At 36.6% G+C, this 23,741-nt stretch overlaps 1 protein-coding gene across 1 annotated transcript in view; it reads right to left on the bottom strand.

Annotated features, from left to right (window-relative positions):
- The window catches only part of LOC5569002 (muscle M-line assembly protein unc-89), a 75,867-nt gene that overhangs the window by 32,901 nt on the left and 19,225 nt on the right, over positions 1-23,741 (bottom strand). Inside the window, exons 3-5 of the mRNA XM_021851136.1 lie at positions 21,507-22,202; positions 19,143-20,264; positions 1,598-2,356 (exon numbers count right to left, since the gene is read on the bottom strand). Of these exons, the coding sequence (XP_021706828.1) occupies positions 1,598-2,356; positions 19,143-20,264; positions 21,507-22,202 (2,577 nt within the window). The remainder of the gene's footprint in view (positions 1-1,597; positions 2,357-19,142; positions 20,265-21,506; positions 22,203-23,741) is intronic.

The raw sequence follows: 23,741 nt of genomic DNA, 5'->3' as shown, positions 1-23,741 counted from the left end.
CACTGAGAGCTTTCTTTGCCAAATTGCCATTTTTGCATTCGTATATCGTGTGGCAGGTACAATGAGACTCTATGCCCAGGGAAGTCAAGGAAATTTCCATTACGAAAAGATCCTGGACCGACCGGGAATCTAACCCAGACACCTTCAGCATGGCTTTGCTTTGTAGCCGCGGACGTTAACCACTCGGCTAAGGAAGGCCCATTATAGTCTGGCTGAATAGCTGCACGTTCATCGCTACGACAGTTAATCTCTTTTGGGTGTGGTTGTCACTCTAGATGTGAAACAATATGCGATCAACAGCACATGCTGGGACAAGATTCCATGCAGAGTTCCGGTGCAGATGTCCAAGTTATTTTGAAGGTAGAGTATATGATACAAAGAAGAGGCAGGAAAGTGTTCGAATTACTGCAAGAGATACTCAAGGTTTAATCCTGTGCCTGATATTATGAAATACGATGACGTACTGAAGCTGCCTCTCCCGACAGGTGTTAAGACAGTAGGCCGATGGCATCACCCTAGGTGTCTAAAAAATTAGTGTGGATGGTACAGTTGACCTCAGCGCACTATATCGCGATTGTCGAGGAATGTATGAGATCTAGGAAACAGAAAATACCTACATTGTCCACCAACAAGTCTGAGTAAAGGGCGTTTATCTCGGTAGGTGATTTCAGGTGAAAATTTCAATCAAATCCACGCTTAATTTATGAAAAATTGAAAGTTGAGTTTATATTATAATGTAAAAACACATAAATTAGGTTTATTTTACAGAAGCTCCAAATTCATGTTACACTGGAATTTGATTTTTTTTTCTGTGCTGTTCATCGATTTTAAAGCAGCGTACGATAACATCGATCGCAGAAAGCTTTGGAAAATCATGGATGAGTACACAGCTTTTACAGAATGCTTACAAGAGCAACGATGTGCTATGCCTTTCAACGCCTACTTGTTCCATGTTCTATGTAAACCTTATTGAATTTGAATTGAATTGAATTGAATTACTTTTTATTGAAAGAATTTTCTGCCTTAGGTATTGTCATAAGAAAGATGAGTAGTTAGGACCATATAAGCCGATGGCTAGGGTAATGGTATGCGGCAGCGGTCCATCGCTTCCACTTTCATACGTATATGAGTGGTCGGAACTAATAGCCACATTAAAGTCACGCTGAGTAGAAAGCCAGCTTTTCAGTTTCAGATGATACGTGCTCTATAAAGTTTGATCAACCGACTTTGCCCTAGTAGTAGTACCTCGTACGTCATGCGGAACAGTTGGCTACTCTAAATTGTTCTGCAAATTCAAAATAATCTTTTTTTTTCGACGAGATTTGAAAATGATTAAAAAATGTGATTACAATTTTGAACTTAAGAAGACGTTCCAAATGATTTTTTGCTTGTACATGAACATGCCCCAAGGAGGTTTTTACATTTCTCTATGGTACTATAGCTTATCCATTCTTAAGTTAATCAAAATTACATCAAGTACATGTAAGGTGAGGCTGACTCCTTCATTTGATGGTTCCACTCGAGTCGACGTTTCATTACTCTACTGCTGCCAATTCTGTTTTCCTACATTATCATGACCCACGGTTCACGATCTTACCTAGGATTGTACTTGCAAAGATTGGAGGTACAAACTCAGTGTAGGGATTTGGATACACAGTGACTACAGATTTGGACTCAATTGTTCCGGCGTAGTTTTTGGCCTCGATTTTATAAACTCCGGAATCTTTCTCGCTAACGTTTACGACTTCTAAAGTCACTTTTCCATCGCGTCGCTGCTTTTGTCGATACTTGCGACCTTGTACCAATGGTATATCGTCCTTATACCACATGAATTGTGGATACTTGCCGTCCACATAACAAGTGAACTTAAGATTGGATCCTTCAGGAACGGTTTTATCAAGAAGGCGAGTTACGAAACGTAGCTTATAGTTATAGCCGTATTCTTTTTCGTGTTGACTTCTAGCCTCTGACCACTTGATTAAGTATTCATCCTCAGGCGAGTAGACGCATTCCTTGGCACGCAAATGTCTGCTACTAATTGGTTTCTCTGCCTTTTTGTGTAGCTCATCCTCGAAGACTTTGATGACTTCTTCATCGCTATTTTTATAATTCAAATAGTACACCATGTCGGTCTTATCCAAACTGTTGCGAGCGCGACATACATATCGACCACTATCCTCTTTTTTCGGTTGGAAAATCGTTAGTTCCTGTCTTCCATCCTCATATCTACGGAAAAAGTATTTCGTAGTACATTTATGCATAAATGTTCCTTGGATAATCCATATTGTCTCTGGAGTGGGATCACCACGCACGGTACATTCCAAGTATAGTTCATCTTTCAGGGGATTATATGTCTCTGGAATAGAATAAAATCTAATAAACTGCATTATACATGAATTGAATAAGATTGAATGGCAGTGTAGAAAAAGTACGATATAAGGTGTTACATAAGCATAAAATAATCGCTTCCCGCTACCCCTATGTGTTTAACCCTCTAACACCCAATTTTTTTTTTATTTTCGATCTAAGTAATATTTTTTGCTATCTAAAATCGATCTATACACGTTATGGACAATTATTTATTTTTATTCGCAAATTTATGAGTTTTGGTTTTAAATTTTTATATTTTTGTTTATTTTATCATCCTTTTCCTTTTTCATTTTTCCTTGAAACCTCTTTTGGGTACCGTAAAACTGGGTAACTTTGATAGTTTTTTTTCGAAGAAAACTTCAATATTTTTTATACATGCTGCTTCAAAGAATTGCAATTTATATTTTTAAAACAAGTACTGACATCCTAGCTATCGATTGCACTTGATAGATTGCCTACAGGTTTATTCTGATTGGATATATTATTTTTCATATAATCGAAAATCGGGTTTCTGTTTTGGGGTAACTTTGATAATGAGGTATAAATCGAACAAAATTGAACGAATTACCGAACATTTGTAGGGCGTTGCATACGTCTAGGCGTTTAACGATATATGGAAATTTATGACTTAGACTATAAAAATGGTCCCAGTTTGTAAAAAGGGGTTTCGCTAAGAGATTTGAGGCCGAATTCTTGTTCTACTATAACTAGGCTGTCAAGGATAAGTGACGAACTCATTATAACTCGTAGAACTCGTAGATCGTAGAACAGATTGTTTGTAAGCGTTGCAAAAATGCTAAAATCTAACAAATTTTTAATATTTGCATATAAATCCTCAAATGCACTTGATTCCAACGAAAATAGCTTTGACATGAAGTTTCATACTAATATGCTTTACTTTTGCATTCGTTTTGCTTATCTGATTAACAGAAACTTCGTTATTTCGTTTAATATATTGTGGGCCTCGCACTATCAAAGTTACCCGCATTATCAAAGTTACCCCGTTTTACGATACTTTAAAACAATCTTTAGAATCATTAGGATCTGCTAGAATTTTTTTGAGCATAATTATGAACCCATATAAACCTGTACCTTGATCCCGCTAAAATTGCGTCAAGAATCTAAAAAATACGGTGGAAACAGTCAGTTGTCATAGGAATCCCACGGTTATGCTAGACATCATCATGATGTCGCTGATAACACAGCGCAACAAAAATGACAATTTGGGTGTCTCAAGGACCAAATTATGTGTCTCTAGTAGATTTTCGGTTGCTGAATCTGAGGCCGTTCTCAGAAATTTCCCAGCACGTCACAATTTTTAGCTGGGGTCGGACCTGGTGTAGTGGTTAGAACACACGCCTCTCACGCCGAGGACCTGGGATCGAATCCCATCCCGAGATAGTCACTAAAAATTTTTCAGTGACGACTTCCTTCGGAAGGGAAGTAAAGCCGTTGGTCCCGAGATGAACTAGCCCAGGGCTAAAAATCTCGTTAATAAAGATAGAAAAGATAAAAAAAAAAAAAAAATTTAGCTATAGGTCGCCAAAATTGTATAAAACATTGGTTTTATTGATGTTTACCTAAAATTTGAAGTATATTTTATCAAACTTTTTTGTGATCTTATCCACCAAGCATGCAAAAAAGGACTTAAACTTTCGTTTTAGATATATTTTGGTTGAAATTTTACGATTAAATTTAGATTAAACCGATCTTTTTCAGCATGCTTGCAGTCTCCATACTAAATTCTTCGTTTCTCTTATATGGCAAAATACAATACTTTTATAAACCATAAAAAAATAACTTTTCCGCACCAAAAATATTATAAACTTTGATGATAAGTATTGTTATACACATAAAGTTTGAATTCTGTGGCAAATTAAGCAAATAAATTGCCTTACAAGCTGGCAAACTTGCATGCAAGTTGGCTAAAATAGTCAATTTTTGCATTTTCAACAACCAGTATCTCAAAAACTAGACGTGCTATGATATTTCTGTAAACGGCAATGGATTCAGCAACCATTAATTAAGTAAATAGAGGTATTTTGATGCTGGAGACAAAAACGTGTTCCGCAGTGTAATCCGATAGATTTTAAAAAGAAAACTCATCCAAGGATACCCTTCTGAAGTTCTTTAAGACCTCTTTGATCCTTCTGATTATTCTGGATATTCGAAACAGCTTCCAGATGCCTGCTGGGCTCCTAAATTGTTTTTTAGAAAATTTCTTAGCGAGAATTTCGCGGATTCTGGGTTGGAAAAATACTGAGACGATACTACGCAAGGATACTCACATGGGAAAAATACTAAGACGATACTACACAAGGATACTCACATGGGTGCCCTTGAAATATGTTTGTGCTAATAGAAATAATCCAACTGAAACGGCATTTTTCGTAATAGCAAAAAATGTTGTATGCAACTCGTTGCAAAACTCGACTTTTTCCGCACTCGTCATATTTGTCCAACTCGACAAGCCTCGTTTGATAAATGTACGAATCGTGCTAAAAAAAATTGCAACTTGTTGCTTGAATAACTATATTTCCTCTAGTGCAATAGCAACAGAGTATCGTTAAACTATTTTTATATAAGAAATCCGATCCTTATCGCGATGTGTTGCGGTTGACTTTTTGTTCCCAATTTTCTCTGATTGTGCGATATTTGCCAGAAAACCATTCGCCAGAAAACTATTCGCCAGAATGACATCTGCCAGAAAACCATTCGCCAGAATGTATCATTTACCAGAAAACCATTTGCCAGAATGTACCATTCGCCAGAAAGTACCATTCCCCAGAATTATTTTTCTTGTCGATTTTTATCAATTAATGCATGGTGAAATATCTCGGAATCCAAAGATGGCCGTCACCAAATTCGACTTGTGTCACTTTTCACATCTTCAAGAGCACTAAATTGAACTAGTAGTATGGTAACAATCTCGTTCTTCTCATTTTAAGCTGTCTGCTACTGCACAGAGTGGAGATAATATAACACTGTTATTCTACATCTCTTGCGAGATTTTTGCTTATTAGATTTTGATACAATATTCTAAGCTGTTTTACCTAGTTTTAACTTCGAAAAAATTGTTTTTCCTTTCACCGCAAGCTTTTCTTCATCAGAATATTGTATTGTACAGAATTTATTGTACAACTACCAGATAATTTTTGCTTTTCAATGGGCAGTTTATTGGGGCTGTGCTACTTTCTCCCGAATATCGATACCACGAATGTCCTTTCCCCGAACACCAGTTCCGCAAATGCCAGTTCCTTGAATACCCCGTTTTCTGAAGTGGACTATTTTCTCGAAAATGTTTTGGCTCTCATAATTACCATAACTTATTGTATATTTCAGGATGATGAACCGTTTATATGATATGCAACCTTCTTTTTTGATCAGCGGTTCTTTAAAATTTCTCTGAACTCAGCATTTTTTCTTGTTTTCTTTATCGTTCCTTCTAGTTTACCACTCTGTCTATGAAGATTGTTCCTTATTCATTTTGAATTGCATCTATTTTGATGCCGGCCATAAACTACGTGGTCGTTTAAGGGGGGGGGGGTGTAGAAGTGGGTTGTTCTATCCTAATACCACAATTTTGGGTCATTCGGGAGAATAGATTGCAGGTAATAGTGTCATTCGGATAACTGGCTTTCGGGGAAATGATATTCGGGAGTATAACATTCGGGTAAAAATAAACCAAACATTTTTTAGTGATAATGGTCACTTACATTTCAGTACATGAAAAAGTATTCAAAAAAGAGTCATTGTCTATCGCTACTTGATATGGTTTGGGGCAAATCAGAATTCTCCATTCTTCATATATAGGATGTTCTAATTAATTTTTCAACTGTCTTATTTGTCAGAAAGTTTCTGAAAGTTGTAAATGTAACTTTGGTCTGCGAGTAAAGGCATTAATTACTTCATAGAATAGACGGCACAATTAATTACTTCATAGAATAGACGGCAAACGTATATCGAAATCTTGTAAATATCCAATGAACTAGCCCTTAAAACGCAACAAAACTTTGAAACTTTGAACAGCTTATGGTGCAAAGAAGGGAGAACCACTTGTGAAATATTCCAAAGCAAAATCCCCTTTAAAACTTAATAATATTAAAGTAGAAACATATTTAATTGAAACTGAAAAAATCAGAAAGAAAATCGTATGAAATTTACTAATTATAAAATAACAATCTCATGCTATAACATTTGCATAACAATAGTTGCAACGTATATATAAATCTCGTAAATTTTCAATGAATTATTTATTTATTTATTTATTTATTCAGTATTTTCAGTATTCATGTAACATAAGGCTACAGCCTTTTTTATCGGTACACCTAGTGATTCAATTGCTTCAATTATGCTTTCATATTTATTGAGCTATCCCACAATTTTACCAATTTATAATGTCAAATACTGCATAAGGTCTCTTTTAAAGCTAGATATGGACACACGAGATTTAATACTAAGGGGTAATTGGCTATTCAGCAAGACCAAGCTGAGGGTCGTGGGTTCGAATCCCACCGGTCGAGGATCTTTTCGGGTTGGAAATTTTCTCGACTTCCCAGGGCATAGAGTATCTTCGTACTTGCCACACGATATACACATGCAAAAATGGTCATTGGCATAGTAAGCTCTCAGTTAATAACTGTGGAAGTGCTCATAAGAACACTAAGCTGAGAAGCAGGCTCTGTCCCAGTGGGGACGTAACGCCAGAAAGAAGAAGAAGAAGGGTAATTGGTTCCGATACGCAATTAGTCCATGAGAAGCCACATAACTTTGAAGAACAGCTTAGGTTGAAAAGAAGGGCGAATCTCTTGCAAAGTCTTCCAAACCATAATACCATTTTACTGGGACAACATATATTAAAAAAAAACATCACTTTATTATCCGTCATTCTGAATATCAAATCTTTATATCAGTAAGCAGTATCTTTCATGCATAGTGGAACAGCTTCCAATGAATGGAATTGTGATTCTATTGTATGTTTTCTTCTTTCTAGTTCCACGGTCCCAAAGGCTTAAGTGCTGTCTTTTCAATTCATATTTATAAAGCTTCAAATGTTGATGTTGATCGTTGAATGCACGAGAAATCGATATTTTTTTGAACCGTAAGAAAGTCATGTGTACCTAGTCCAACAATTAGAATACTAGAACCACAATACTCAAACGGATATTGGAAGCTGGCTCACTGGAGATGGTGTCCAAAATACCCTGTACTTTTTGAGTAACTAACAAAAACAATCTCACAAATTTTTTAACGCTCTGGCTCGATTACTTCTCCTACAATTGGTTAATCCGCAAAAAAAAATCTAGGGGATGGTCTATTCTGGGGAATGGTACATTCTGGAGAACGGTTTTCTAGCGAATGGTACTTTCTGGCAAATGGTTTTCTGGCATATGGTTGTTTCTGGCGGATGTCATTCTGGCAAATAGTTTTCTGGCGAATTGGTTTCTGGCAAATATCGCACAATCATTTTCTCTCCATATGTCGATATGTCCAGTAACCTTTGATTTACTAGACCAAATTTTTGGGATCCAAAACAAATTAGGAACGCGAAATGACGTCTGATTGTTTATTATTTTCTTGGTAACGGAGTGGTTTTCAATCTAGTATGGTCTTATCCACTGGTGTACTAAATCAAGGGGGTCCGGATCACGTGGGGATCAAACGGGAGCGTGCCCCGCTCAAGTGTCACAATTCTCAGACCGAGTAAATTTAGTACACCGGTGGATTAGACCATTCATTGAAAATTTGTTTTTTGTCTCGATCTCTCCCTATCTCGATGGTCCCTTCGATATCGAGATGTAGAGAGGCGACTGTGCTTTCAAAGACGGACCAGGTAAGACGCCCCGCTTTAAATTTTCTACTATATTGTATGTGCTGAATTCTCTACACATAACCCAACTAACATTCACTCATTTAACAAACACCGTTATGGCAGTTTTATCCAGCATCATGTTTTATAACATTTTAATAATTTCCATGGCCAACCTTTGTTAAAGCATTGTTCACACAAATTTGGAGAAACTTTAAAGCATGTCGTTGAATACCAACTTTACTTTTCAGCTTTAAAAACGTTTTACAAGCATTTAGTTCAGCTTTTATACGGCTGGTCTAAAAATAATTAAAGACTAATAAAAACAAAAAAATATTTTTCTAGGCACTTTATGAATGTAGTGTGCACCAGGGATGAGAAAAGTACTGGAGCAAACATTTACCGCCTCTACATTTACATCTTCCTACACGACCATCAAAATCCAAAGCAAACCATGACGGTTCAAAACAAAAAATGTCACGGCTCTTCAAAAAATGTAATCTTCTTCTTCCTAACGTTTTTCAACCCCGAATGCGAAATGACTCGAGCACAGTGGTGACACGATTTTTGCGGTTTTCGGGGTTTTGCATTTTTGCTCGATAAAGGCAGTATGAAATTGAACTTGTTTATATGTAACGTAACGGAATGATTGTGGTCTTTCTGTTAGAGCTAATAGATTTCAATTAGTTGAAAACACAAGCGAAATATTAGCGATTGAATGATTTAACACTTTTTTCAATCATTCTGCTTGGAATGGCTGCCCGAAAATGGTCATAGTGGAGAGACAAAAACAGTCAAGCAGTGTGTGAACCGTTGGCAGCGCAACGCCTGATGGTATTGATGCTGCTGCTGCTTTGTGTTTTGGTGGAATGGCAGAATCGATGAACTGTGGTGAATTGTGGTCACAGTTCCCAAGACTGGTGTGCACTATTATTATGATAGTATAACAATCTTAATTAAAAATCGCCTGTATACTGGATTCGAACTCGAGACCTTCCAGTCGTCAGCGGTATGCCTTGCCATCTGCGCCATCCTAGAATTGATGATTGTACCGTCCAGGGCAAAATATAAACTTCTCATAGCTGAATATTGACCATGTTCGAGCTTCTATTCGACAACGTCTAATCAACACATGGTACGCTAATCTACAACTGAACAAGCATATTATTCAGCTGCTGTTTAGTGCTGATCCAAGCTGAGTTCAGTCGGCTATTTTTAGCGCACAGTGAGAAAATTTATTTCGATGTTGGTCAAAATAATGTTTATTTACACAAAGTAAAAACAGTCTGAAATGATTAATCTAATTTCATAATAAGTTTTAGTTTGTTCAAAAATGATTAATTAACTTAAATAATTTTATAAATTATAGTTTGACTATTTTTTGATTTGTATTTTTCATAAACCTATTACATATGCATTGAAGTAAAAGTTCTCTGTATGAATATATTTGAATCATTTGAAGGGTTAGTCCTCAGAACCCACCTGAATAGAAAAATATTCGAATATCTTGATGCAATTTTTATTTTCGGAAATAGCCAAAAAAAATCATTTTTCTTAGAGCGCAGCATTTATTCAGTTGTGAATAAATGTCATTTCAAATGTAGCTGGCTATAGAAATTTATTTAATCAATTCTGTCAAAGAAATTTCCATTTTTCTTGTACGGAAGAACACCTCGAGCAGGCGAAAAAAGCTTAACAATAGAAAATATAATATGGATAGCTTAAAGTGATATTAACTTGATAGATATATGATATAACATATCTGGAAATGATATCTAAAATAAACTACTAGAACGAAATTGGCATGTCATATTTAGATTCTGCAAGATTTTACCAATAGCTGCGAGCTATTCATTAGATCTGCGTACATCAAATTTTTCATAGGTTTAGAAGTTCCAGGAACAAAATTTTGATATTGTCTTCAGATATTTTATCTCTTATGTCAATCAAGTCAATATCACGCTTTGTTTGTCAGTACTTTGCTCCTACTCGGAATACTTACCTTAAATGTTTATTTTTGTTTTTCACAATAATTCTGCATTTCTGGAGACTGATCATGTTTATTTTCTGAACAGCTATTTCAAAAGTTTTAAGAAAGCATAATTTATGAGCTTTGAAATGCATTCGGAACTCAACACGAATTTCGGATATTTTGTCCATTTTATGAAATTGAGCTATAGTGTGATCGCTTTCACAAGGCTTATTTATTGCTGAACAATGTGTTTGTTAATCGTCATTTTGGCCTATATTGGATCAACTGTTCTTATAATATACTGAAGCTGAATTAGGATTTTATAAGATACTTATTAAGTTCTTATTCATGCTTATGTTAAACATGTGGGAATAGCTGAAGTGTGACGCAAGTAAAACGTTAGTTCGTCTTCTGAATATCCTTTTATACATATACATTTGTTTAGTGGAATATTGGCTTTTTAATTGGGGGAAACATGTCTTGTTCAGCTTATTTGTAGAACAATTTTGACTAGTCGAATGAGAATCTTTGGAAACGTTTAATAAGTGGCGATTCAACTTTTGTTCATTCTAATGCATAACGTTGAATATTGATCTAAGTTTGTGTTAAAAAAGCACCTTCTCAGCTCTTTATAGAGCAAATTTTTTATTCAGCTGCCATTACCATTATTGAACAATAATTAAACATGCATGCTTGTTTGTGGCTCTGAATTGTTAGTTGGGAAGTATACAAGAACCGCCCATAACGCTCCCGTCGCACAAATTCTACTGCCTCCTCTACTTCCCCAAGACTCAGAATCACTCACGGTCAATCAGCTTCGGATTCTAGGATCCAAATCCGATTCAATTCGGTTCGTCAAATGGATGTAGAATCAGTCATTGAGAAAATCAAAGCAACTCAATAAATGATGTATGGAGGTGATCTGACGCCGATTCGGTAACTTCCAAAAACAGTACTGAAAAGTGCACTGTTTGTATCAGTAGGAAAAGTAGGCCGATATGCAATCGAATTGCAAAAATTGTTATTTTTGCAGATATCCCAGGATCCTGATTACTTAGAAAAAAAAAGACGTCTTCGACAAAATTGTTCAGTAGGTCAGGAACATACATGCGATAGGGCACCTAACTTGAGCTTCTCATACTTCTCAACATCTAGGTTCCACGCATTTGCGGGGAGCTCGATTAACAGTTCGATCGATCGCGATACGCAACGATCGGACCACAATTATTTTGTCACGCTGACCTCAGCATATGTGCTCCAGAACTCTTCACCCATTACTTCTAGGCAAAACCATTAATGTAGCACATACCAGTGCAACACTTTTAGGCCTATTTAAGGAATCCAGATTCATTGAATAAAAGAGTTCAATTTGAGTCTTCGAACCAAACAAGTCTTTTAATCAATGATTAAATATCACCTTCATCGGTCTAGTAGACTCGCATAACAGTTCCATTTGATTTTTCGTCAGTTTTCAGTTAGCTTCATAAGTTTCATAAGTTTGTATTCATTTTTAGTGTACTTTCTAAAATAATACTCCAAATTGTATCTTTGTATGGACAAAATTTGAAAAAACCTAACCATGTGCGTCCCATAATGAATGTATCCGTGTGCATATAGCAATGCGTTTTTATTGCCTTCTAGAAACAATTAAACAAAACAGGGCAGTACAAACCAACATAATCAAGAGAAACTCTTATTTTTGTTTAAAAAAGGTTTTACCATAACCAGTGTTGCATTTGAACGCGTTCAGTTTGCGTTCCAGTTCAAACCTTTGAACGAGGGAACAAGTAGGCTTGAACATTGAGCAGCTCAAAAATTTGAACCCTTACGAGCTGAAAATTGAACGCGAAATGAAAACTGTCGACAAGGCAGGCACAAGACTTATTTCAATGTGGAAGTTTCAGTGCGCATCGTACCTTCGTGCTGTGCGTACACGAATTATCTCTGCTCTTGGAAGTTTTTTAAAAACTACCTAAAGCAATAAAACAGTACTTTTCAGTGCTACAAAAACAGTACTTTTCAGTGCTAAAATTAAAAACAGTGCTACTAAAACAGTACTTTTCAGTACTATTTTTTCTACTATTGATCCCTTTACGATCATTGTTTGGACCCGTGCCTTCGATTTTTCGTTGGACCCGTTGGCGAATGCTAGCGGTGGTAATCCTTCTTGGACACCGTCTTGGGAAAAAAACTCTCGAAGGTCATTAACTAAACATGGTATCAACAACTAACAAAAGGAAGGGCGAATCTCTGAATTCACAACTTCCTTCCAAAAAAAAAGTGGGATTTAAAACTGTCACTAAACTAAATGGAAGAAAGGACGTTTCCCCGGAATGCGAACGTTCTTCCAAGGGTGAAATGAATAATTGTATCCAAATGAGCAATCAGTTCGATGCTCTAGATCTAGACAAATTTTCCGAACACCAAATCGAAGCAGCCTCTAGCCCAGGCTCTTTGATTCAAGTGAGGAAGCAAAGAGTGCCGCCTATCGTAGTCAGTTGTTTCGAATTTGGGGGATTTAGGCAGGAGATCTTGAACTCCATTAAGGGAATCAAGGTTTCCTTCCAAATCGCAAAGAAAGGAGACTGTCGCGTTTTGCCGGAAACTCCTAAAGATCGTGAACTTCTTCTCAAACATCTTGAAGAGAAGAAACACAATTTTTTTACTTATGACGACTGAACGTTTGTTCAAAGTCGTCTTGAAAGGTCTCTCAAGTGACTATAAGTCACCTGAAGAGATCAAAAATGGAATAAATGATTTACTTGGATTTTCCCCAGTCCAAGTAATCATTATGAAAAAGAGAACCCAATCTGGCATTGTTCGGTAAGGGCTTTCTTAAGAATATTATTTAGTTCACTTTAACAAAATAGAACTAAATAATATTAAAGCTTTAGAAAAAGCAAAACTTTTGTTTGATGTCCGTGTGACATGGGAACATTTCCAGAAACCTGGAGCAAATTACCAGAACCCCACTCAGTGCCGTCGGTGCCAAAAGTGGGGTCATGGTACAAAAAATTGCCGCATGAAGGCTAAATGCATGATTTGCGGAGGTTCTACTCACGCTAAGGACGCCTGTCCAGTGAAGGAAGATACCACCAAGTTTATATGCTCAAATTGCGGGAACAATCATAAGTCCAAATTTTGGGACTGTCCTTTGCGAAGGAGAGTCATTGAGGCTCGTGCCAGGCAGATGAAAGATAATATCCGTTACGATAACGGTCGTTTCCGGAATTTGCCTGGTAGAGTATCGAACAATGCTCATTTTTCAGTTAACGATCGCTTGATCATGAAACACATCAGGAAGATCATAATTATGCTTATTCACAAACTAATTTGAATCCGTCGGGTAGCCGTTCGAATCTTTCAATTTCAAATGTATCTACCCACGAAAAATCCTTTGCCGATATTGTAGCAGGTAGTTTGAACTCCTCCCCTATTCGTACTATGAGTACCCATTCTACTTGTTTCAAATCAAATGAAAAAAAAACCCTACCGCCACAGGTAAGGGATGGTACACAAATTATGTCACGCTAAATTTCAACTTTTTTGACCACCTCCCCCCCCCTTTTTCACGTTTTTTGTATGAGTCCACCAAATTTTTTGTAAGGCTTGTCACGCTTGGCTTGACACCCTCCCCACCTCGGAGCGTGACGTAATTTGTGCATGACCCCTAACTCCTATTCCGCTTTTTCGTCTACCGAAAATTCTAATGGGAAATCATCAGATAATGTACCCACTTCAAGTATTATGTCTGCCTCTGATTTTAATTTTCTAACTGAACAATTGAATCTAATGATTGATGCAATGTTCAAAGCCACCACTATGACTGAAGCAGTCCAAGTTGGTGTAAAATATACGAATAAAATTGTTATTGGATTACGTTTTTCTAATGGATCCAAATAATAATTTAAATATTTTAAATTGGAATGCTCGTTCTTTGAATGGTAAAGAGGACGAGCTGTTTAATGTTCTTACAGTTAATAACGTGCATATAGCAGCTATTACTGAAACGTATTTGAAACCTGGATCTAAACTCAAAAGAGATCCTAACTTTTTTTGTTTATCGTAATGATCGACTTGATGGGGCATGTGGGGGAGTTGCAATCATCATTCATAGGCGTATAAAACATCAATTGTTTTCGTCATTTGAAACTAAAGTTTTTGAAACTTTAGGTGTTTCTGTTGAAACACAGTTTGGTAAATATACTTTCATAGCTGCCTATTTGCCTTTTCAATGCTCTGGACAGCAAGTTAATTTGCTCCAAACTGACTTGCAAAAATTGACTCAATTTGTTTGTCATTGGTGACTTTAATGCCGAACATCGGTCATGGAATAATTCTCAAAGTAATTCCAACGGCAGAATTTTATTTGATGAGTGCTCTTCAGGATATTTCTCAATTCAATACCCTGATAGCCCTACATGTTTTTCCTCTTCTAGAAATCCATCTACGATTGATTTGGTCTTAACCGACTCTAGTCATCTTTGTAGCCAACTGATTACTCATGCTGATTTTGATTCTGATCATGTCCCTGTTACATTTCAAATATCCCATGAAGCGATGCTCAATCCTATTAGCTCCACTTTCTATTATTTTCGAGCCGACTGGAATATATATGAAACATATATTGACTCTAATCTTGATGTTAACATTTCGTTACAAACAAAACTTGATATTGACAATGCTCTTGAAACTTTAACAAACTCCATTGTTGAAGCCAGGAGCATTGCAATTCCAAAATGTGAATCCGTGATTATAGACGATGATCTTAAACTCTTGATCCGTCTTTAAAACGTGAGGAGAAGGCAATTTCAACGCACACGCGATCCTGCTATGAAAATTATGTGGCAGGATTTGCAGAAAGAAATCAAGAAACAAGTAGATGAAAAAACCGAATTTAGTACTATACCATTTAATTCCACTAGTATACTAGTCGTGTACTAGTCGAGTCTAGTACATGACACTGAAGACGGCCTTACAGTTGAAGTCGAAATACGCGTATCTGCCAAAGGATACAAACTCTAGTGGAATTAAATGGTATAGTACTAAATTCGGTTTTTTCATCTACTTATAGGTATTCTACTAAACAGCTCGAAGATTTATTATAATCAAGAAACGTTTTGCACAATTAAGAAATTTTGAAAATAAGATTTCTCAATTGGACCCTGGCTCTAAGCTCTTTGGGAAACTATCTAAAATCTTGAAAAACCCTCAGAAGCCAATACCGGCATTGAAAGAGGAAAACAAATTATTACTAACTAATTGCGAAAAAGCTCAAAAACTTGCTATGCAGTTTGAAAGCGCGCACAATTTTAATTTAGGACTTACTAGTCCAATTGAAAATCAAGTTACTCAGGACTTCGAAAATATTCTAAATCAAGAGAACGTTTTCGAAAATGCCTGGGAGACTGATTTGGAAGAAGTGAGAACTATTATCAAAAAAATCAAAAATATGAAAGCTCCTGGCGATGATGGAACTTTCTACATCCTCATCAAGAAACTTCCAGAAAGTAGCTTATCATTTCTAGTTGATATATTTAACAAATGTTTTCAATAGCATATTTTCCTGACAAATGGAAAAATGCTAAGGTTGTTCCAATTTTAAAACCAGACAAAAATCCTGCAGAAGCTTCTAGCTATCGTCCAATCAGTTTGCTTTCCTCCATCAGTAAACTTTTTGAAAAGGTAATTTTGAACAGAATGTTGGCCCACATCAACGAAAATTCAATTTTTGCCCATGAACAGTTCGGATACCGCCATGGACATTCGACCACTCATCAACTTTTACGTGTAACAAATTTGATCCGTTCCAACAAATCTGAAGCCTATTCTACTGGTCTTGCTCTTCTAGACATAGAAAAAGCATTCGACAGTGTTTGGCATGAAGGTTTGATCGTAAAATTAAAAAACTTTAATTTTCCAACATACATTGTTAGAATAATTCAAAGTTATTTGTCAAATCGTACACTTCAGGTTAATTATCAGAACTCCAGATCTGAAAAACTTCCTGTAAGAGCTGGTGTTCCTCAAGGCAGCATTTTGGGACCAAAATTATACAATATTTTCACATCTGAATTACCTGAGTTACCTCAGGGATGTCAAAAATCCTTGTTTGCGGATGACACAGGCCTTTCCGCCAAAGGACGAAGCCTGCGTGTCATCTGTAGTCGATTGCAAAAAAGTTTGGATATTTTTTCTTCATACTTGCAAAAATGGAAGATTTCTCCTAATGCTTCCAAAACTCAACTAATAATATTCCCGCATAAACCAGAAGCTCTTTATTTGAAACCTTCAAGTAGATATGTTGTCACGATGAGAGGGATTCCAATAAATTGGTCAGATGAAGTTAAGTAAGTTAAGTTAAGGCTCATGCTAGATAAGAATTTAACTTTCAAAAATCACATTGAGGGCATTCAAGCCAAATGTAATAAATATGTTAAATGTATCTATCCCCTTATTAATAGAAAATCAAAACTTTGTCTTAAGAACATGCTTTTGATATTCAAACAAATTTTCAGGCCAGCCATGTTGTATGCTGTACCAATATGGACTAGGTGTTGTAATACCAGGAAAAAAGCTCTCCAGAGAAAATTTTGAAAATGATTCTGAGGCTTCCTCCCTGGTATAGTACCAATGAGTTACATAGAATATCCAATGTTGAAACATTGGAACAAATGTCAAATGAAATAATTAATAATTTTAGGCAAAAATCATTGCAATCTTCTATTGCCTCGATTAATGCGTTATATGTTTAGGTTAAGTTAGGTTAAGTAAATTAAAAACGTTATTTTTTTTCTCTTATAAGCAGGTGAAATCGACTCACCTGTAAAAAATCTGAACTGCTACGGCAAATGAAATGTAATATGTTGTTAACTAAATGTTCATAAAATCTTAAATTTGTTTTACCAAATTAGGATGATAGTGTTTTCTAATAACACAGAACCTAGATATAAGAAATGAATGTAATGTTTGGAATAATACTACAGTGAAACCTCCATGAGTCGATATTGAAGGGACCATCGACTCATGGAAATATCGAGTCATGGAACAGTAATCCCTTGGAAAGCTGCTTCTAGGGACCATCATAGTAACCATGGAATTTTCTTTTTAGTATGGTTCCATGAGTCGATATCGAGTCATGGAACATCGACTCATGGAGGTATCACTGTAATAAAAACATTAAAAAAAATGTGGAAGTTTTGTGAAGATGATAGGTAACATTGAAGGTGCCATATACTTGTAACGATTGGAATCCAATATGTTATGATGTAGCCTTTTTCGTGTTCTCAACTTCAATGTGCATTTTGATGTGAATGAGCAGGTGCAGAATCTTGCACGAGAGTTCAATGTCTACTCGATTCCGTGCAGAACTAGAACACGTTCAGTTCTCTTTTGGCTCGCGTTCAGATTAAAATGCATCACTGACCATAACGCCTTCTTATGTTATTCGATCAATAGTAACTCCACTTCAGACTAGCTGCCTGTAAACTAAAATAAACAAAATAGTTTTCCTGAGACTATTCTACTGAGGTATTCTACTGTTCCATTCACAATCGCCCTGCGACTCTGAAGATGCTTAAGTCGTACAGCGAGAAGTGAGAAGCTTGTTTGGTCACCGCAAGATTACGCACATCGTCACAGTGTTTACTTGGTCAAAGTTGAAGAATGTCATTGTTTTATACTGCGGATTCATGTAAAATATTACAGACAAATAATTTTTAGGATATTATAATTTTTATGAGACATTACGATTCGACAGTTTTGTGATCTTCTCGACAACTTTCCACAATTTGTGAAAGTTCAAACAATGTTTACATAGCAAATGTTTTGCACCTTGGCCTTTTTTGGACTTTTTTTTTAATATTTCCTTGCTTATCCTGATATTGTTCATGTTGTTCCAAAAAATGTTCATGCCTTCTTGTAGAGCATATGTGTGTAGATAAAAGTACTGAAGACACTACATAGTTCAAATTAATATTTATGTTGCAAATAAATCCAAAACGTGAGTGTCCAATGTAGCCAGGAATCAAATGTAGCCCGACGGTACGAAAATGCTCAAGTAAGAATTGTGGAGCGTGTAACGTAAGGTCGCTCATCAAATTATTTAAAATAAACTGCTCAAATTTTTGCAACAAAAGTCACCAAAATGTTTTAGCATATCAAAATGCATTAAAACAGTGTAGAATTCACAAACGTTTATTTATACTTTCTGAAAAAAATTTTGTCACGCTGTTTAAGGTTGTAAACATACATGGCATCGACAGTCGTGTACGAAAATGAACTCAGATCAGTGAATCAAATTGTCATCAAAACATACGAAAAACAAACACCAAAGCAAGCTCGCTCATAACCGTTTGTCCGAAGTGTTGCGGATAAGGACACAATCAAAAGCAAAATTGTCATGACAATCACAGAGCGTGACATTGTTGCAACCTTTTCAACTCGCGATTAACCAGTTATTTTAAACACAAAACCAAATTTGTTTTATGGATGCTGTTCTAAAATGTGTCAATGTTTACCAACACGGAGAAAGTTCTCGAAAATTGCAATGCGAAGCCAGGAAAATCGCTGCACACGTGATGATCGATCATTGTCATATTCTGTTCAAGTGGTGATAAACTGATGTTGCTGAACAAAATTGTTGCAACAAGAATAGGAGATGACAATGTCTTTGTTGCTGCGTGTTGGTTGACAATTGATTCACTGACTCAGATTGATCACATGTCTCTCTCGTGTTACCAGTCAGTGGAAATCTTCTTCTTTTCGATCGAAAATGGTCCAAGCCGTTTTTCACGTTTTAGACCCTTGGTGTCTTGTTTGATGCGGAATCCATAATATGTTTGAATATTTTATGCTTATGTTTCACCTTAGGGATATGAACGAATAAACGAATGTGTTGTTCCGAAGTACAAAATGTCCAATTATTCGTTAGAAAAACTAACGATTTTATCTGATTATTGAACGTGAAGCATATGGCAATATTGCACTTACCTTTCATAACTTTTGTAAATATAGGTTTTTCCCCTTTGATCTCAGTTTCATAAATGGTCACCGTGCACGATTGTTCGATTTCGCCATACTTTTTGCTCTTAGCAACGCAGGTATAGACGCCAGCATCTCGGTATTTGCATTTTTCGATTTCCAGAACACACGTGCCATTTTTGGTCGTTATGAATGATGACCGCAAACCCTCTTTCAACACACGACCATCATGCTTCCACTCTGAGGTCATTTCCCCTGGGCATTTCACGTAGGAAAATAACCTAAACGTTTTACCCAGTGGAAAACGAACGTTTGGCATATGGGATACGAAATCAAATTTTTTCCTGCGTTCAAGTTCTTCCACACCGAGTTCAATTTGCGTTTTCTTCCTGGTATATAGCACTTCTTCTTCGTGGGCTGGCAAGGCCGCTGTGGGATCAGGTTTGGGTTCTGGCTTGGGTTCACTTTCGTTTTTTGAAACCGAAGACTTTGGTTCTACTGCAGGTGCAGCTTGTTCTTCAAGTTCAGGAACTTCACTTACTTCTGGAAGAGACGATACTTTTGCAATGTTACGTTTTACGCCCTCTGGTTTTTTAATATTGGCTTTATCAAGAGCTGGTTTGCTTGTTTTTTCTTCTTGTTCTTCGCTAGATTCTTGATCGGTTTCTTCAGCTGCTTCTTTTTCTTCCGCTTGTTGCAATGCATAAGCTGCATCAAATTGTGCATCTACCCTTGCCAGAATTTCATCTGGATCGAAAGTTTCAGCATCTTCAGCTACAATGATGCCAAGTTCAAGTTCTCGCTTCAATTTAGCCGAAGGTCTTTTCTTTGCCAGCCATTCAAAGTATTCTTCTTCGCTAGAGAATTTCAGGCTGTAGGTATTCGTTGTTTCGCCCAATCTATTACTTGCGGTGCACACATAGTCTCCAGAGTCCATATAAGTAGGATCATAAAATATAAGAGATGCTATGGTATGCTCAGCGACTTCATCGAAATGTTGTGACATTCGGATATGAGGATCAGGAAACATTGCTAGATTAAAAAGTCCTTTTATCCATTTGATGGTAGGAGGAGGATTGGCCTCAATCAAATGTTCGATGGTCAAGATGTTGGTGTACTGGTCGAAAATTTCTACGGAAAGAAAATAAAATTAGAAAAAATGCTACATAGCCCTTCGTTTTGTGAATAAAGCACTAAAAATATAAGAAGTAGGGAGACTTACGGCTTCGGCATCTTTCGACAAATCTCATTGATTGTAAAAAATATATTGCTATGTGCGTTTGAAATGAAAATTTCAAATGCGGGTACACCAAACGCGGTAAGTTTTTTTTAACAAGGAAGGCGAAGTCAAAGATTGATTTTCTTTGCTAGGTTGGCGGTGATATGGATTATGGTTGCCAAGTATTATTTGCTTACTTTGTGTAACCGCATTTGAAGCCCAGTTAGACTGGACTTGCACGTCAAACGCAAACAGGAATAAGAAGTATTTTTTTGTGCTTTATTCTAACATTTCTGGAATTAATTGTGATCATAGGTCCTTCTCGAAGATTTGTTTTATGATTGTGTTAATGTTTTTCGTAGGTAAGCTAGATTAGTATAGTACATTATTAAAATTTTATTTGTTTATTTCTTAATTTATATTGTAAATTTTGCACCTTATCGAACGCGACGATTTGTAATCGTCGCCGGTGAAACCGTCGCCAGCCAACCAGCCGCTGCGAATTTGATGCTTAATCAGTCTTACCAATACAACGGATAATCACCTCCTTTGATTCGTTTGCTGGCGACGATTTTGTCGGTCTGTTTGAAAGTTGGCGGCGCGTTTTGTTGTCCATGAAACAGACAATATCAATTGCCAACAGACGACGATCGATGAATGAAAAATAAAGTTGATGTTGTTGTTTTGAGTGGGACTTTAACCCGAAGGTCATTCGTCCCTTTGCAAAGCAACCAGCAATATACAATATTATATGATATTTATGTGCTTATGAAGCAACTAAAATAAACAAAACTTATTAAAACTTGTAATGCAATGTAATGAGTAATTATCATTTTCCAAATTCTCTTTAATTGAAGTGAAAGTATGGTCTACATTTGAGTCAAAATATCAAAACAATTTGTTTTTGAAAATTCGAAGAATTAGCAACATAGTTTAGTAGATAAAATATGCACAATATATCCATTGAAGAATTACTAGTTATCATCAAATTACTCGATTTGAAGATATGATCTTGAATTGTATTATTGCGATATTCTTCAAATGTTTATTTAATGTTAAACTCGTGATAAAATGAGAAAATCTTCAAGAAGGACATCTTTGTGACAAAAAAGAACAAATTTTTCTTCAAATATTTAGACAATAACGCCTCTTACCTCTAGTGCGGTGCGGTACGAATGTCGGCGCACACTCTTTCGACTTGGTGCCAGGGTCTACTACGGTCAATTTACAGACGGTTTCAATTTCTTCAAATCCGTTGGAGGCAACACATTTGTACGTTCCAGCATCGGCGGAGCACAAATCATTGATCCAGATACAACCGTAGGCGCCTCGGTGCAAATCATTCATATCGACAATATGGTCATCGTACTCGATGGGTTCGTTGTTCTTGAACCATTTCAATTCGGGCTGGAATCCGATGCACATACACATCAGTTTGAACCTACGGCCAGCCAGGCCAGCCCGATTCGTCAGATGTACGGACCATTGCAATTTGTCTCTGTTGTGTAAAATTTTCTTATGGTGATATTTTACTAAATCGTCACCATATTGAGGCGGGGGTGGTGACTGTTCCGGTTTATCTCTTTTGAACTTGTCTGCAAATTTCGGAAATTCTGGTTGTGCAGCTTCCTCAGAACTAGATGGTTCTTGTCCTTCGCCGGAAGCTTCACCAGTTGTTTCTGTTGATGCTGGAGTAGCATCCGGTGTATCTTTTTTCGCGACATCAGTTGTGGTCGCCGGTTGATCCTTAGGGATGTCTGTCGAAACTGGGACAGGCTTTTCAACGGGTTGTGGTGGTGGTGCTGGTTCTTGAATGGATTTCTGTGGTTCCGCTGGTGTTTGCAATTCATCTTAATTAAGTTGGAACATTATCATCGATAAAAATTTGTTTAGTATACTTTGACAGTGAGTGTACTTTGGACATGCAGTTACATATAGTTCAGCATTAGACATGACAATATAATTGTTACTAAAAGATTGCTGAACAAAGCACAAACGATCATTTACGTTGAATATTGTATAGAGCGTATTATATTGTATAGAGACCCACTGAGTAGGGCCTTACATCACGTAACATCACGTCGTTTGCGCTGCACATTACTCGCATTTTCATAGTTGCGTACGAATAAATGTAATGAAATAGATGAAATTAATTAACTAATCACGCCATTTCGTACATGTTATTACAATAGTCTGAGTGAAATTTTACGCAATTTTCACTAGGCGAGTGATGTACAGCGAAAACTTCTTGCAAGAAATGGTCAAGAAAAGCATTTTTCTTTGATCGCAGTACGCAGTTGAAAAGAAATGTCATTTCAAATGGAGCTCACTGTAGAAAATATCTTGACCATTTCTGCCGCAGAAATTTTTACTCTTCTTGAGCGGAACAGCATACTTAGCTTTAAGGCCGGTTTGCTACTGACAAGAAAAGGAATCGCCTATCTCGATGCGTGGAAAATTTCTTCCCAGAAATGGTCTAGAAAATCACATTTTTCTGATTCCAATACGCAGCTGAGAAGAAATGTCATTTCAAATGGGGCTCTCTGTAGGAAATTTCTTCACCCATTCAGTCAAGGGATTTCTTTACTTTTCTTGAGCGAAACAGCATACTTAGTTTAAAGCTAGGTATGCTGTTCCGCTCAAGAAAAGTAAAAAATTCTGCCCCAGAATCATAAATAAACTTGGTCCACTCTGTCTGCGCAGAAATTGTTGCAATTTCTGATCACCCATCCATATATGGTAAATGATCAAAAACCAAAATGCATCGACATAAATAATATTTATGGATTTTTATTGATTGATGACAAGAAGAATCATTCGATGTCGAAAAAACTGACTAAGCGCTTGAATTGTCTTTCATTTCCAAGCATTCCTCAGCGCGCTTATCATTTTCGCTGTTGTGGTAATAAGCACTTGGTCCACTTTGACTGCATACTTTTAACGAATTTCATTGATCATCCAAAGTAAATTTGTTACAAATCTCTCGCAGTTTACAGCATCCATCAAATCTGATCAGAATGAGATGGACTAAAAGTAATTTCGCATTTAATGGAAGAATAATCCAATTTTCCTAAGTTTTGTACTTGGTCCACTCTGACTTAACGCCGACCAATTATCCTTTAATCATTCACCTCCAGAGATAAGATCCGTTGTTCCGTTGTCCATCTGTTGTTTCTTCCTGCTTAAACATTTTGTTAATTTTCATCCCATGACGCTTTACGAGGAATTATTTCGTGCAACAATCTTTCCATACTTCAAGAGGCAACAAATAACTATCTAAAAAAAATGAAAATTTAAGAAGGTTAGCAGTAGATATGCAGACTGTCTGAATGTAGAGCACAGCGTGAATCGAGAAACGCTCGCTAATCAAAGCATCATCGATTGACAAT

The sequence above is a fragment of the Aedes aegypti genome, chromosome 3 (assembly GCF_002204515.2).
Source record: "Aedes aegypti strain LVP_AGWG chromosome 3, AaegL5.0 Primary Assembly, whole genome shotgun sequence".
NCBI classification, from domain to species: Eukaryota; Metazoa; Arthropoda; class Insecta; order Diptera; family Culicidae; genus Aedes; species Aedes aegypti.
Note: the sequence above shows the minus strand (reverse complement) of the source record. Positions and strands in the feature narration are given on the sequence as shown.